General features: G+C 47.0%; 1 protein-coding gene across 12 annotated transcripts in view; it reads left to right on the forward strand.

The window, feature by feature from the left end:
* The window catches only part of ptprfa (protein tyrosine phosphatase receptor type Fa), a gene marked incomplete in the record, with an annotated part of 430527 nt that overhangs the window by 325875 nt on the left and 87881 nt on the right, over window positions 1-16771 (forward strand). For all 12 annotated transcript variants that reach the window (XM_055923142.1, XM_055923138.1, XM_055923140.1 and 9 more), the window contains 1 exon segment: window positions 11181-11374. In XM_055923142.1, coding sequence (XP_055779117.1) covers window positions 11181-11374 — 194 coding nt within the window.

Raw genomic sequence — 16771 nt, forward strand, 5'->3', positions numbered from 1 at the left:
CCCTCTTTCTCTGGGCACACTACTGACACTAACCCAGCGCTGGGACTCTTCTACTACCGCTGCTCTACTCTTTATAACGACCTGTCTGCTTTTCTTTGGCCACTCTCTTCTTCCTGTCTTTGAGCATGCTGTCATTCCTCTAACCTGGTAGCTGGCTAGGCGGTCTGTGTTGTCTGGTGATGAGCCTGAGTCTGAGTGGGGATCTGACAGGCTCCATCTCCTCACATAGATAAAGCTTTAGTTTGAATTGCTGTGGTGAGTGGATAAATGGGCTGTCGGAGGCTAGCCCACAAGGATGGTCAGCTTTGCTTCACCCAGCGAGCACACTCTGTGTGTTTATTACTGACAGAGGGCACATCCGGAAATTGCAGCCTATTCCCTATGGGTCTCGTGTCAAAAGTAGTGCACTATATAGGGAATTGGGTGCCATTTTGGACGCACACAGAGCATACCTCCTCGCATCACAGCAGCACAGTCCAGCATCTGTGTCCACGAAGTCTAAGATGCCATTACACAACATTCTTACAAGGGGCTCCATCGTAACCAGGAATACAATAGGCTCGTATCCTGAACCAATGGAGAAAGTATCAGCGGATTTGACAGTGCAGTGTTGAGGGTACTTTCTCTTCGCTTCACTGTGTTTCTTCTTTCTCCAGCTGTCCGTCCGTCAGCACAGTGTGGGGACTGGAGCCGTTCCTCCTTTTTTTCTCCATCTGATAAAACAGGGTTTTTCTGCATCTTTCTCCAGCCGCCTGTCTGTCTGTGGTGACCACAGCTAACAAATGAAGACAGCATGTGCCCTTGACATCTTCCTGCCTCCCTCTCTTCCCCCATGTCATCTTTCCTGCCTCTCGCTTTTCTCCTTGCCTTTTAATTATGTTAGGCTTTCCATTGTGTGTGTGTGTGTGTGTGTGTGTGGGGGGGGGGGATTGATGTGTGGGTGGTGGCTAGGGCAGAGAGAATTGTAATGGCTACTCATCTACTCTCTCTACGGTGTAAAGCAGCTGCTTTCCTTTCTCTTCGTTGTTCCCATGTTTCTGCATTCTGGTAAAGACAGGTCTTTTACGGTCCTGTTTCAGGTCAGATTGCTACAGGGACTGGTGTAATGGCTATAGCAGGGTCTCTTTATCGCATTACCGCCATCTCTCCCTCCCCCTCTCTCTCTCTCGCTCTGATTTTATCCATCTCTTCCCCTCTCTTTGTTTTTCTTTGTCTTCACAGTGGCAGCAGGGCTTTAAAGACTAGAAACAGCCAATAATGCCTTCACAAGAGACGAGCAGAAGCATCGTTTTAGTTCGGCATACTGTTCCTCTCCCACTCACTCACATCCACTAACCTTCACTGTGTCACCTCTCTCTCCATCTCCATCTCTCTCTCCACATCTCGCTCCATCACCCCCCCTCCTTCCCTCCCTCTCTTAATCTCTCTCGCTCTCTCCCTCCCTCTATCTCCACCTCTCGCTCCATCTCCGCTCTCTCTCCCTCCCTCTATCTCCACCTCTCGCTCCATCTCCGCTCTCTCTCCCTCCCTCTATCTCCACCTCTCGCTCCATCTCCGCTCTCTCTCCCTCCCTCTATCTCCACCTCTCGCTCCATCTCCGCTCTCTCTCTCCCTCCCTCTCTCTCCTTCTCTTAATATCTCTTCCAACCTCTCTCTCTCTCTGTCTCTCTCTCCCCCTCTCTTTCTCCCATGCCCCCTCTCTCTCTGCTACATTTTTTCCTCTGCACACCCACTGCATTCTAATCTCACACTCTTTTCATCTCTTTCCGTCTCTCTGCGCCCGTTTGACTTTGAGCTCTCGTCTCTCCCTGGATTGTACCAGCATCTGTCCATTTCTCAGTGCAGTGGCATCCTCTGTTCTATCCCTCCCTGTCCGATCTCTCTTCTTTGTCTTTCTTTCATCTCTCTACATCCTCTCTCTCTCTGTCTCTCTCACCAATAATCCTCCCACCCCAACAGTACAGCAGAACCCACAGAGTTGCCTGCCTGGCACCCTGTCCATTCACAGTGAAGTCTAATTTGTTCTGTGGTCAGGGTGCACTGGGCCTTGATGGCTGGGCCTCTGACTCACAATTTATTTGTTTTAATAAAATGAAGCCAATCTCACAGCCTATAGTTATTGAGATCTAGCAGCAATTGTCTGGCTGTTCTTGATGGTGAGGGATATATGTCAAGCAGTGTGCTGGGATTTCTGTCATGTCAGATGGACCGGGACCTGCAGTAGTCTGCTTTACCTACAGTGACTTCAGAAAGTATTCGCACCCCTTGACTTATCCTACATTTTGTTTTGTTACAAAGTGGGATTAAAATGGATTTACAGTAATTGTCATTTTTTGTCAATGATCTACACAAAATACTCTGTGATGTCACTAATATATATTGATTATATAAGTATTCAACTCCCTGAGTCAATACATGTTAGATACAATACATTACTTTTGTCAGCGATTACAGCTGTGAGTCTTTCTGGGTAAATCTCTAACAGCTTCCCACACCTGGATTGTGCAACATTTGTGTCACGTCCTGACCATAGTTCTTATGTGTGTTGCTTGTCTAAGTGTTGGTCAGGACGTGAGCTGGGTGGGAATTCTATGTTGTGTGTCTAGTTTGTCTGTTTTTGTGTTCAGCCTAATATGGTTCTCAATCAGAGGCAGCTGTCAATCGTTGTCCCTGATTGAGAATCATATATAGGTGGCTTGTTTTGTGTTGGGGATTGTGGGTGGTTGTCTTCTGTCTTTGTGTTCTGCACCAGATAGGACTGTCTCGTTTGTTATTTTGTATTTTGTATAGTGTTCACGTTATCGTCTCTTTGTTTATTAAACATGTTGAACACTAGCCGCGCTGCATTTTGGTACTCTCCTTCATCAACGGAAGAAACACGTTACAGAACCACCCACCAAACTCGGACCAAGCAGCGTGGCTACGGGAAGCAGCGGCAGCAGCAGCAGCAGCAGGAGCTGGCAAGGCAGAGTGGCTGGAAGCCGAGAGGCTCCCCAAAATAATTCTTGGGGGGCACACGGGGAGTGTGGCTGGGTCAAGTGGGAGACTTGAGCCAGTTCCCCGTGCTTACCATAAGGAGCAGTTGGCTAAATTGAGGTACGAATCGGAGGATGTGGAGGAGTTATTGGACAGATTGGAGGAAAGTGAAAGGATGGGAGATTATGAGACATTTGATGAGTTGTTGGTGATATTGGAGGAGAGCGAAGAGAGAGAGAGATGTTGGTTTGGCGTAGTATACACGGTACTCGCCCTGAGGTGTGTGATTACCGTGGAGAGCGGGAGTACGGGCAGACACCGTGTCATGCGGAAGAACGCATGGTGTCTCCTGTACTTGTGCATAGCCCGGTGCGGGTTATTCCACCTCCCCGCACCGGTAGGGCTAGATTGGGCATTGAGCCAGGTGCCATGAAGCCGGCTCAACGCGTCTGGTCTCCAGTGCGTCTCCTCGGGCCGGCATACATGGCACCAGCCTTACGCATGGTGTCCCAGGTTCGCCAACACAGCCCAGTGTGGGTTATTCCACCTCCCCGCACTGGTCGGGCTACGGGGAGCATACAACCAGGTAAGGTTGGGCAGGCTCGGTGCTCAAGGGAGCCAGTACGCCGGCACTGTCCAGTATATCCGGCGCCACCTCCCCGCCCCAGCCCAGTACCACCAGTGCCAACACCACGCACCAGGCTTCCAGTGCGTCTCCAGAGCCCTGTTCCTCCACCACGCACTAGCCTTATGGTGCGTGTCTCCAGCCCAGTACCACCAGTTCCGGCACCACACACCAAGCCTCCTGTGCGTCTCCAGAGCCCTGTTCCTCCTCCACGCACTAGCCCTATGGTGCGTGTCTCCAGCCCGGTACCACCAGTTCCGGCACCACGCACCAAGCCTCCTGTGCGTCTCCAGAGCCCTGTACGCACTGTTCCTTCTCCCCGCACTCGCCCTGAGGTGCGTGCCCTCAGCCCGGTACCACCAGTGCCGGTACCACGCACCAGGCCTACTGTGCGCCTCGAGAGTCCAGTGTGCCCTGTTCCTGCTCCCCGCACTAGCTTTGAGGTGCGTGTCTCCAGCCCAGTACCACCAGTTCTGGCACCACGCACCAGGCCTACTATGCGCCTCAGCAGGTCAGAGTCGGCCGTCTGCCCAACGCCGCATGCACTGCTCGTCTGCTCAACGCCGCCTGCACTGCTTGCCTGCCCAGCGCCGTCTGAGCTGCCTGCCTGCCCAGCGCCGTCTGAGCCATCCGTCTGCCCAGCGCCGTCTGAGCTGCCTGCCTGTCCAGCGTCGTCTGAGCCATCCGTCTGCCCAGCGTCGTCTGAGCCGTCCGTCTGCCCAGCGCCATCTGAGCCGTCCGTCTGCCCAGCGCCATCTGAGCCGCCCGTCTGTCCCGAGCCTTCAGAGCCGCCCATCTGTCCCGAGCCGTCAGAGCCGCCCGTCTGTCCCGAGCCATTAGAGCCAACCGTCTGTCAGGAGCCGCTAGAGCCGTCCGTCAGTCAGGAGCCGCCAGAGCCGCCGGCCAGTCAGGAGCCGCCAGAGCCGCCGGCCAGTCAGAAGCCGCCAGATCCGCCAGCCAGTCAGGAGCCGCCAGAGCCGCCAGCCAGTCAGGAGCTGCCAGAGCTGCCCTCCAGTCATGAGCTGTCCTCCAGTCATGAGCTGCCCTCCAGTCATGAGCTGCCCTCCAGTCATGAGCTGCCCTCCAGTCATGAGCTGCCCTCCAGTCATGAGCTGCCCTCCAGTCATGAGCTGCCTTCCAGTCATGAGCTGCCTTCCAGTCATGAGCTGCCTTCCAGTCATGAGCTTCCCTCCAGTCAGGAGCTGCCCCTCAGTCCGGAGCTGCCCCTCTGTCCGGAGCTGCCCTTCAGTACAGAGCTGCCTCTCTGTCCAGAGCTACCTCTCTGTCCTGAGCTACCTCTCTGTCCTGAGCTGTCTCCTCTATCTAGGGGGGACGTTTGTGAAGGTTCCTAGACCAGGGTCGGGGGCGAGGGTCGCCACTTAAAGGACGCTAAGGAGGGGGTCAAAGACAATGGTGGAGTGGTGTCCTCGTCCTGCGCCGGAGCCGTCACCGCGAACAGATGCCCACCCAGACCCTCCCCTTGAGGTTTAGGGGTGCGTTCGGAGTCCGCACCTCAGGAGGGGGGTACTGTCATGTCCTGACCATAGTTCTTATGTGTGTTGCTTGTTTTAGTGTTGGTCAGGACGTGAGCTGGATTGGAATTCTATGTTGTGTGTCTAGTTTGTCTGTTTCTGTGTTCAGCCTAATATGGTTCTCAATCAGAGGCAGCTGTCAGTCGTTGTCCCTGATTGAGAATCATATATAGGTGGCTTGTTTTGTGTTGGGGATTGTGGGTGGTTGTCTTCTGTCTTTGTGTTCTGCACCAGATAGGACTGTCTCGGTTTTCACGTTTGTTATTTTGTATTTTGTATAGTGTTCACGTTATCGTCTCTTTGTTTATTAAACATGTTGAACACTAGCCGCGCTGCATTTTGGTCCTCTCCTTCATCAACGGAAGAAAACCGTTACAATTTGCCCATTTATTATTTTCAAAATTCTCCACACTCTGTCAAATTGGTGGTTGATCATTGCTAGACGACCATTTAAGTGAAACATGTAACTCGGCCACTGAGGAACATCAACTGTCTTCTTAGTATGACTCCAGTGTAGAATATGCCTTGTGTTTTAGGTTATTGTCCAGCTGAAAGGAGAATGCATTTCACAGTGTCAGGTAAAAAGCAGACTGAACCAGGTATTCATTTAGGATTTTGCCTGTTTTTAGATTCATTATTTTTTATCCTGAAAAACTCCCCAGTCTTTAACAATTACTGTACAAGCATATCCATAACATGAGGCAGCCACCACTACGCTTGAAAATATGGAGAGTGGTACTCAGTAATCTGTTGTGTTGGATTTGCCACAAACATAATGCTTTGTATTCAGGTCAAAATGTTAATTCATTTGCCACATTTCTTGCAGTAATAATTTAGTGCCTTGTTGAAAACAGAAAGCATGTTTTGGGAACATTTTATTCTGTACAGCCTAACTTCTTTTCACTCTTTCAAGTAGGTTAGTATTGCGGAGTAACTACAATGTTGTTGATCCATCCTCCGTTTTCTCCCATCACAGCCATTAAACTCTGTAACTGTTTTAAAGTCATTGGCCTCATGGTGAAATCCTTGAGCGGTTTCCTTCCTCTCCGCCAACTGAGTTAGGAAGAATGCCTGTATCTTTGTAGTGACAGCCTCAGGAACTTTGATACACGATCCAAAGTGTAATTAAAAACTTCACCATGTTCAAAGGGATATTCATTGTCTGCTTTTTATTTATTTTTAACCCATCTACTAATAGGTGCCCTTCTTTGTGAGGCATTGGAAAACCTCCCTGGTCTTTGTGGTTGAATCTGTGTTTGAAATTCACTGGGGTACAGAGATGAAGTAGTCATTCAAAAATCATGTTAATCACTATTATTGCACACAGAATGAGTCAATGCAACTTATTATGTGATACATTTTTACTCCAGAACTTATTTAGGCTTGCTTTAAGAAAGGGGTTGAATACTTTCTGGGAGACCCAACCAAGTTCACATACTGTAGAAATGTCAGTTATAGATTTATCTTGACATTAAAAGCAAGTCTAAGAAGCATTAGATCTGTTCTATGTACTCTATTTCTATTCTTCCTGTTCTTAAGTTTCATGTTTGTGTCTTTTACTTTTGGTTTTGTACACCAGCTTCAAACAGCTATATTTTAGATTTTAGATTCTTCAAAGTAGCCACCCTTTGCCTTGATGACAGCTTTGCACACTCTTGGCATTCTCTGAACCAGCTTCATGGGGTAGTCACCTGGGATGCATTTTAATTAACAGGTGTGCCTTGTTAAAAGTTAATTTGTGTAAATTATTTCCTTCTTAATGCGATTGAGCCAATCAGTTGTGTTGTGACAAGGCAGGGGTGGTATACAGAAGATAGCCCTCTTTGGTAAAAGACCAAGTCCATATTATGTCAAGAAAAGCTCAAATAAGCAAAGAGAAATGACAATGCATCATTACTTTAAGACATGAAGATCAGTCAATAAGGAAAATATCAAGAACTTCGAAAGTTTCTTCAAGTGCAGTCGCAAAAACCATCAAGCGTTATGATGAAACTGGCTCTCATGAGGACCGCCACAAGACAGGAAGAACCAGAGTTACTTCTGTTGCAGAGGATACGGTCATTCGAGTTACCAGCCTCAGGAATTGCAGCCCAAATAAATGCTTCACAGATTTCAAGTAACAGACACACCTCAACATCAGTTGTTCGAAGGAGATTACGTGAATCAGGCATTCATTGTCAAATTGTTGCAAAGAAACCAGTACTAAAGGACAACAATAAGAAGAGACTTGCTTGGGCCACGAAACACGAGCAATGGACATTAGACTGGTGGAAATCTGTTCTTTGGTCTGATGAGTCTAAATTTGCGATTTTGGGTTCAAACCGCCATTTCTTTTTGAGAGGCAGAGTAGGTGAAGGGATGATCTCCACATGTGTGGTTCCCACTGTGAAGCATGGAGGAGGTGGTGTGATGGTGTGGGGGTGCTTTGCTGGTGACACTGTGATTTATTTAGAAGTCGAGGCACACTTAACCAGCATGGCTACCACAGCATTCTAAAGCGAAACGCCATCCCATCTGATTTGTGTTTAGTGGGACTATCATTTTTTTTTCAACAGGACAATGACCCAACACACCTCCAGGCTGTGTAAGGGCTATTTGACCAAGAAGGAGAGTGATGGAGTTCTGCATCAGATGACCTGGCCTCCAGAATCACCCGACTTCAACACAATTGAGATGGTTTGGGATGAGTCGGACCGCAGAGTGAAGGAAAACAAGTGCTCAGCATATGTGGGAACTCCTTCAAGACTGTTGAAAAACCATTCCAGGTGAAGCTGGAACACAACAAAATTTGGAAAAAGTCAAGGGTTCTGAAAACTTACTGACAGCATGGCCACTGTCAGATCCGTCTCTCTTCTCCTCTCTATCTCCTCTGCCACACTGGGATGAGTGACCCCCTAACTGACTTTGCCTATACATTCCCAATCTGTCCCAGATCTTTATCGAATTACTGGCTGAATCACTTTCCCGCTGCCCTGGGCTGACAAGCACATGATGTGCGCTTGATTGCATTCACGCAGTGGGATTCTGGGAAAAAGTGCATTAGCAACTTCATTCATGTGAACCTGAGTAGAGGGGACATTCTAGAAACAAGAGAACACGGCATGAACCTACTCTGTCTCTGCACCTCGGGTTTCCATGGAGACTCCATGGGAGTGAGTGGGAGCTCTCTGTCTCTCTGATGAGTAGCAGACAGCCAGGGAAGGATTGAGAAAGAAAGAGAGCTGGGTGGCAGAGAGAGGGAGCAATAGATGGAGAGAGATGGAGACAAACTATTACTGCTGCCCTCAGTTTGAGTCCAACATCCCAGTGCAGCCCCAACACTGAGATGACAGTATGTTGTTTGAAAACAATAGGGTTTATTGTTACACTCTAAAAAGAATGATAGGTAAAAAATAACCCAATTTGGGTTATTAGGAAACCCAGCGCTGGGTAAATATTTGACAGAACACACGCTGGGTTATTTTGACCCAGCCAGTTGGGTAGCATGAATAAACCAACATGTTGGGATATTGGGATTACCCAAACATGAGTTAATTTAACCATCAGTTGGGTTTTACTCATTTTCATGCTGGATCGAACCAGCAGCTGGGTCTTTTTTTTATGTAATCCTTAGGTTGTTTTCAGGAGGTGTGGCTAATTGGGGGTGTGGCTTTCAGATAGTTATTTTTGGCCACCTATGAGAGTAAATGTAATTAATCTTTATCAATTAAGTTCGTTCACTGCAAATAAAACATTTTCTTTAACATTTTTGCACTTTAAATATCAAATATAATATTAATAATATTGTTATTTGCATACTATAACAAAGTGGTAATCATCACAACATTGAGTTTTCCAAAGGCTCCTAAGAAACTAGTACGCTTTCTCAAAGCTACAAAAAAATTGAGTGTTCAACCACAATATGTGATCACAACATAGCAGACCAGATCAATCGGAATTACATTTACTGTCACGGGTATCCAAAAATAACTATCTGAAAGCCCCACCCCTACTAAGCCACGCCTCCAGTTTTCTCATCAGACCAGCTGGGTCATATCTCAATAACCCAGCATCAACTTCCCAACCTTGCTCTTTTTAAAGAAAACAACCCAACTAAAACCTATTCCCCCTCAAGAGACTGAAAAGACTTGGCATGGGTCTTCAGATCCTCAAAAGGTTTTACAACTGCACCATCGAGAGCATCTTAACGGGTTGCATCACGGCTTGGTATGGCAACTCCTCGGCCTCCGACCGCAAGGCACTATAGAGGGTAGTGCGTACGGCCCAGTACATCACCGGGGCCAAGCTTCCTGCCATCCAGGACCTCTATACCAGGCGGTGTCAGAGGAAGGCTCTAAAAATTGTCAAAGACTCCATCCACCCTAGTCATAGACTGTTCTCTCTGCTACCGCACGGCAAGCGGTACCGGATCGCCAAGTCTAGGTCGAAGAATCTTCTAAACAGCTTCTACCCCCAAGCCATAAGACTCCTGAACATCTAATCAAATGGCTACCCAGACTATTTGCATTGCCCCCCCCATCCCCCTTCTACGCTGCTACTACTCTCTGTTATTATCTATGCATAGTCACTTTAATAAGTCTATATACATGAACATATTACCTCAATTACCCCGACACCGGTGCCCCTGCACATTGACTCTGTACCGGTACCCCCTGTATATAGCCCCGCTATTGTTATTTACTGCTGCTCTTTAAGTAATTATTTGTTATTCTTATCTCATACTTTTTTTAGGTATTTTCTTAAAGCTGCATTGTTGGTTAAGGGCTTGTAGGTAAGCATTTCACTGTAAGGTCCTACACCTGTTGTATTCAGCGCATGTGACAAATAACATTTGATTTGATTTTGATTTGATAAGTGACCCAATGCCTGCAACCCAGCAGTTGGGTCATCCAGACAACTCGGCATTTTTTTTCAGTGTACGCACCCTTTGGACAAGTCTGAAGACAGGATGAACAATTTACACCCAGCAGTACTCTGGTTTGAAATCCGTGAAGACCGAACTTCAAAGACTTCAACAGCATCATGAGTATGTCTGTGTGTACGTGCTGGGGTTCTCTACATCTGTTCCTCTTCCATTTTACACAGGCATGGTGTGTGTTCTAAATGGGACCCGGTTGCCTACATAGTGCACTACTTTTGACAAGTTAGTGCACTGTATAGGGAATAGGGTGCCATTTGGGATGTAGACTTGGGCTTTGTATTTATCTGTTAATACAAGAGCCATATTGACTTTTGTTCTTCTGAAGGTCGACCGAGGCGGCAGGATTCTGCAGGATTCTGGAAGCTTGCAGATGTATTATGAGGTTAAATGGTTCCAATTAGCAGAGCTGCTGTGCATAGTGCTGACTGGCAGATACTGAGCTTTTCCTTTCCGTTAGGATATGTAGTGTTGCGTCGGGTAGAGTACTACCCTAACAGTCTGCTTATATCTATGTATTAATCTCTTAATACAGGCCTTTTCCTTTACCACTTCCTGTCCTTCCCTCCTCACTCTCCGCTGCTTCCTATGTGACTATCATTATCAAGCCAATCTATCTCCGCTCATTTCTATTGAAGTCATAGTTGTATTAATTTAAAACCTCCCCTGGTAGCTGATCATGCATCCTGCTCATAATAAGGCTGTTTAAATAGCAGCTCTGCTCTTCCTCCGCCATGAAACATTAAGTCTGGCCACTCAACCCAGCCGCTGATGCCCCCCCCCCCCCCCCCCCCCCCCCCCCCCCCCCAAGAAACCACGAGACGCTTTGATTTATCTAACCTTCAAAGGGATCTATGCTACCTTCATATTACCTTTGAACCTCCACAGACCTTTCAATGTTTCTCAATAGGTCTGTTTCTTTGATGAAGCTTTGATGCCATTCCGATAGAGATCTAGCTAGCTACGGAGTACAGTGTTTGAAACAGGCTTGGTTGGTCATCTTAAATTATTCTCTGGGTACATCTGAAATACGGTGCCATTTGGACACAGGTTTAAGCCTAGCTGTAACCCTCAGTCAGAGTTGAAGCTTAACTTGTAACCTCTGTTACCTTTTATCCTTTTCCCCCAGTGCCCGGAGCCCCTCCCAGGAAGGTGGAGGCTGATGCCCTGAACTCTACAGCCCTGAGGGTGATGTGGAAGCCCCCCCTCCAGGTGAAACAGCACGGGCAGATCAGGGGGTACCAGGTGGTCTTCTCACGACTGGAGAACGGAGCGCCACGAGGCCAGCCCAATATCATGGACGTCTCCCTACCCGAGGCACAGGTACTGTGCCACTGCCACAGTGTCCCAGTCAGACCTGGGTTTCGAATGGTATTTGAAATATTTCTAAAACTTGAACTGCAAAACAATGAATACGTAAGATGTGCTAAGCTTGCCCGGCCATTTGGCACTCCAGGAAGGCTCAAGCAAACTCTCAAACAGCCCTTCCATTCACCTCACACAGTTCTTAGTCACTCATAATGGAGAACTGGGGGAGATTTAGTTCAGTGAGGAATGATCGTTACTCTCTGTCAGTGGCAGAGAATGGTGGTCAGGTAATCACTAGGATTAATTCATTATTCAGTCCTCTTAACGTGATTGAAAAGGACCTGTGGATTTCCTGTGTATTTGCCTTTAAAAAACACAGTGAACAAATCCCCCTTTTCCATTTCCTCTTCAGTGGAATGAGGAATGGAAATAACAAAATAACTCTGTTCTCTAGCTATGCTGATGATGAAAATGCATTGGGTGATTTTCTATGTAGATATGAATGTCAACCCACTGCCTTGTTATTCTAGGAAAATTATTGTATTTCATATTGTTGCTGGGTTTAGTATTACTCGTAAATGAGGAATATGAAAAAGCATAGATTTAATCCTGATTAGGGTTGCTCACACACACAGACACACACACCTCTCTCTCTCTCTCTCTCTCTCTCTCTCTCTCTCTCTCTCTCTCTCTCTCTCTCTCTCTCTCTCTCTCTCTCTCTCTCTCTCTCTCTCTCTCTCTCTCTCTCTCTCTCTCTCTCTCTCTCTCTCTCTCTCTCTCTCTCTCTCTCTCTCTCTCTCTCTCTCTCTCTCTCTCTCTCTCTCATTGTATTAGGAATGCTTATAAGAGGATCTCTAGTCATATTAGGAGCTTGTGAGAGCATGCCTTCCTTCTCTCTGAAGCACACGGTGTCAAGCACACAGTGTCAAGCCCTCCTCCAGTTCCCAGCTCATCAGTGCTAGCACCCTATGCCATTCTCCTCAGATAACTGCAGACAAGCCTAGCTGACATGGTAGGTATAGAGGTGTGATGAGACGTACAATGAGACAATTCACAAATCACTGCCATGTCTGATTCTGATGCTGAGTCACAGCGGCTTGTTCAGGCAGAGTTATTATCCACATCACTGATATTTCTATTGACGTGCCGTGAATGTATTTTGTCTCTGAACCTTACACCTTAGCATGTATTTTTCCATAAAGCTGTAAAGCTGGACCAAAATGTCACCCAATTCCCTACATGGTGCACTACGTTTGACCAGAGTCCTTTGACCCTTACACATGTCTTAATTAGAATTGATCAATTCTCGCATCCCTAGCATGTTGACCTGACGATTCCTTTTACTTCACAGTAAAACAAAACTGGGAGCTTTAGGGAGATCAGGCTGGTTCCACCAACCGACTGTTTTTGCCGTGACCAACCATTTTGCCGTGACCAACCATTTTGCCGTGACCAACCATTTTGCCGTGACCTTGCTATCAGACAGCCACCCAAAGACTACTTCTTAAATCCCTGTTCCTTGATGGCTGCTGCATCTCGTCTCTGCGATGCACCACTCCTTCGCCACACACACACACACACACACACACACACACACACACACACACACACACACACACACACACACACACACACACACACACACACACACACACACACACACACACCGCACCACTTCTTGGCCAAGCTGAAAGGTCAAGTAGACATACAGTGTGAGGGCCAATCGTTCATGTCATTTCACATTGTGTTTTTTTTCTCTCTCCCAGAGATAAGTCTCACCTCTGATTTCCTTCATGAGGTACATTCCTGTCTTATCTGGGCAAGGAGCAGCTATGCTTCTGCATCCCCCTTACACATCTGTGACACCCAGATACAGGCAATGACGCACACACACACACATACACATATATACATACACACACATATATACACACACATGCACACACACTCATGAGCACTTACACATGCGTGCACGCACACAAGCATGTACGCAAGCACACACGGATATGAACACAAACACAAACACACACACATACGCACGCATATATCTCACCCTGTGAGTGAATGTGCTTTTCAGGAAACTGTCTTTTATTTTTTATTTAACCTATATTTAACTAGGTAAGCCAGTAAAGAACTAATTCTTATTTACAATGACGGCCTACCCCGTCCAAACCCTGCCCAAACCCGGACGACGCTAGGCCAATTGTGTGCCGCCCTATGGGACTCCCGATCACGGCCAGTTGCCCTAAAAGGGCTTGAAGGCTCATATTTTTTGTGGGGGACACCACACTCTACAAAGAAAGTCCTGCATGCTCTAGTTTTATCATATCTTGATTATTGTCCAGTCATATGGCCAAGTGCTGCAAAGAAGGACTTAGTTAAGCTTCAGCTGGCCAAGAACTGAGAGGCAGGTTTTGCGCTTCATTGTAATTCAAAGGGCTAATATCAATACAATGCATGCCAGTCTCTCGAGGGCTAAGAGATAAGGAAAGACTTACTGCTGTCACGTGTGCTCCCTCTCCGGACTCTATGTCACCAGGCTGCTCGTTATGACGCACACCTGTCACCATCGTTACTCGCATCAGCGCATTATAACACTCACCTGGACTCCATCACCTCCCTGATTACCTTCCCTATTTATGTCACTCCCTTTGGTTCCTTCCCCAGCCGTCATTGTTTCACTCCCTGAACTTGCTTACCGACTCTCAGCGCTCTTGTTACAACTGCATCATTTCTTGTTTTTATAAGAAACATTCATGTGAAGGAAATTCCTAATTATTTGCATAGTCAACTTATACACAGCACTACACGCACACTTACCCCAGCAGACATGTCACCAGGGGTCTTTTCACGGTCCCCAGGTTCAGAACAAATGTAAGGAAGCGTAGTAGTTTACAGACCCGCGTTTGCATGGAACTCCTTTCCATCTCATATAGTTCAAGTGAACAGCGAACCTGGTTTCAAACAACAAATAAAGCAACACCTCACGGCACAACGCCTCGCCCCCATGGGACCTATTTTTTGTGTGTATGTCATGTGTTACCGATAGAGGCACACGCACGCACACACACAACACGCAAAATGTTTTAAATGTGTGTACAGTATCAGTCAAAAGTTTGGATACACCTAATCATTCCAGACTTTAAAAAAATATTTTTATATGAAGACATCAAAACTATGAAATAACACATGGAATCATGAAGTAAATCCAAATCATGAAGTAAATCTCGCTCGCTCACTCACTCACTCACTCACTCACTCACTCACTCACTCACTCTGTGTTGTTGGATCTCTCTCGGTCTGTCGTATACACATCACACGATTTTCTGTGATGGATTGATTCCGTCCCTGGTGCGGTGCTGAATCACTTTAAGTGGGCTGTTTTGCCAGGCTCAGATCTTTATGCCAGTGGAGAGCTCCTCATACCATGGCGGCTGGCTGTGGATATTTATGGTGCCTGCGTCCTTGTCAGCTCCATGAAAAACAGGCTCTCTGGCCACTGCTACTGATGAAGTCTGGGGACTAGATCTGTTCGAAAGAGGCCATAAACATTCCCCTCGGTTGCTTTCACAGTGTTACACACCCGAGGACAGAGAGAAGCTCATTGCAGAGAAACATATTAGCAAGACTAGAAGCTGTGATCACTATAGACCTACCAACCAAGGGCATAGAGAGAGAACAGCATTTTAGTGAAATGAACACATTAGCTTGACTATAAGCTGTCATCACTCTACACTCTCACTGTCTTGAACCTAAAAGGGTTCTTCAGGCTGTCCCTATAGGATAACTCTTTGAAGAAACCTTTTTGGTTCTGAAACCGAAAAGGGTTCTACCTGGAACCAAAAAGGGATCTCCCATGGGGACAGCCGAAGAACCCTTTTGTAACCCTTTGTTTCTAGTGTTAGCCTAGTAGTGTGTTGTTTTTGAGTTGAAGGAAGCTTTCAAAATCCCTTCGCCGTTTTACTGTGGCTGTGGATGGTCTCTATAGAACAGCAATCAGGCTTGGACTACTGCTCTCTTCGTCACGCTTATGACAAAACCCTTAATGACAGAGTAAATTCCACCATATCAAATTATTGGCCGTGGGGGTTAGAGACACTGGGGAACATAAAGGCTTAATTGCCTGCCAACTCCCTGCCCTGTGCTTTACGACGCTTATACCATTTTTGTTTATACCTGACTCTCTCTCTCTCTCTCTCTCTCTCTCGCGCTCTCTCTCGCTCTCTCTCGCGCTCTCTCTCGCTCTCTCTCGCGCTCTCTCTCTCTCTCTCACTCTCTCTCTCTCGCTCTCTCTCTCGCTCTCTCGCGCTCTCTCTCGCGCTCTCGCGCTCTCGCTCTCTCTCGCTCTCTCTCGCTCTCTCTTTCTCTCTGCTCGTGAACAAACAGAGTGTTGTTTTTCTACACGCTGGTTGTTTTGAGGTTTGAAGTCAGGCTTATTTTTGGACACCTGGAGCGGAAGGCTTGATGGCTGTGAAGCGGGAAGGCTTGTCTGATCAGATAAGACGGTCCTAATCTATCAAACGCTAATCTGTGTCTCCTGGAGCTCGGGGAAAAAACGGATGCTTCAGCAGAGACTGGTCACTGAGAGAGGCAGGGGGAGAAGGAGATGGAGAGAGAGAGAGAGAGAGAGAGAGAGAGAGAGAGAGAGGAGGGAGAAAGGGAGAGATAGTCGAAGAGAGAGTGGAGGAAAAACATTGAGAGAAAGAGGAAGGGAAATAGGGCAGACGAGAAAGGAGAGAGAGAAAGATAGGAGAGAAAAAGAGAGGGAGGGAGAGTGTCGTTGTGTGTGGGTGGTAAGGAGTGATTACCTATAAACAAGGGTAGCATTGGTGCTTGAAGCCCACACTCTGGCATATATTTACTGCACAGAGAAAAGAGGAGAGAAAAGAGGAGAGAAGGGCTCTCTCTCTCTTTCTGGTTGCCTTCACAGTGCGTAGTGTAACTTCACAAATGGCAGTACACACATTCTCTTTGACAAATAGCTACCACTTGAAGGTCCCAGTTGTGTACGTTTTTAGTTGTTAGTGTCTTCTACACAAGTGTAGCCAGCAGATACTTTCCAAACGCTTCAGTTGAAAGCTATAGTGCTGCTTATTAACAGTGGTACTGTTGCTTCTAACAACTAGATAGTCTTCTCTCCTACCATGTAACATATATCCCTTAGGTATTTCCTTCATGTTCAAGGAGAGCTGCCAGGCATGCTTAAATATGTTTCAGGCAGGCAGCTGTGTGTGAAACTAACTGCACCGATACATATACTGCCTACTGCCGTGCATGACCATAGAGATGTATGAAAGCTCACTGAACGGCCAGCCGCCACAAAACTAAATGTTCCGAAAAGGATTGTAGCCGCTACGCTGCTAAAGGACAGGTAATGGGACACACTTCATTAAAAGAGAGATGGACAGATGG

This window comes from Salvelinus fontinalis, chromosome 5, assembly GCF_029448725.1.
Source record: "Salvelinus fontinalis isolate EN_2023a chromosome 5, ASM2944872v1, whole genome shotgun sequence".
Classification (NCBI taxonomy): Eukaryota; Metazoa; Chordata; class Actinopteri; order Salmoniformes; family Salmonidae; genus Salvelinus; species Salvelinus fontinalis.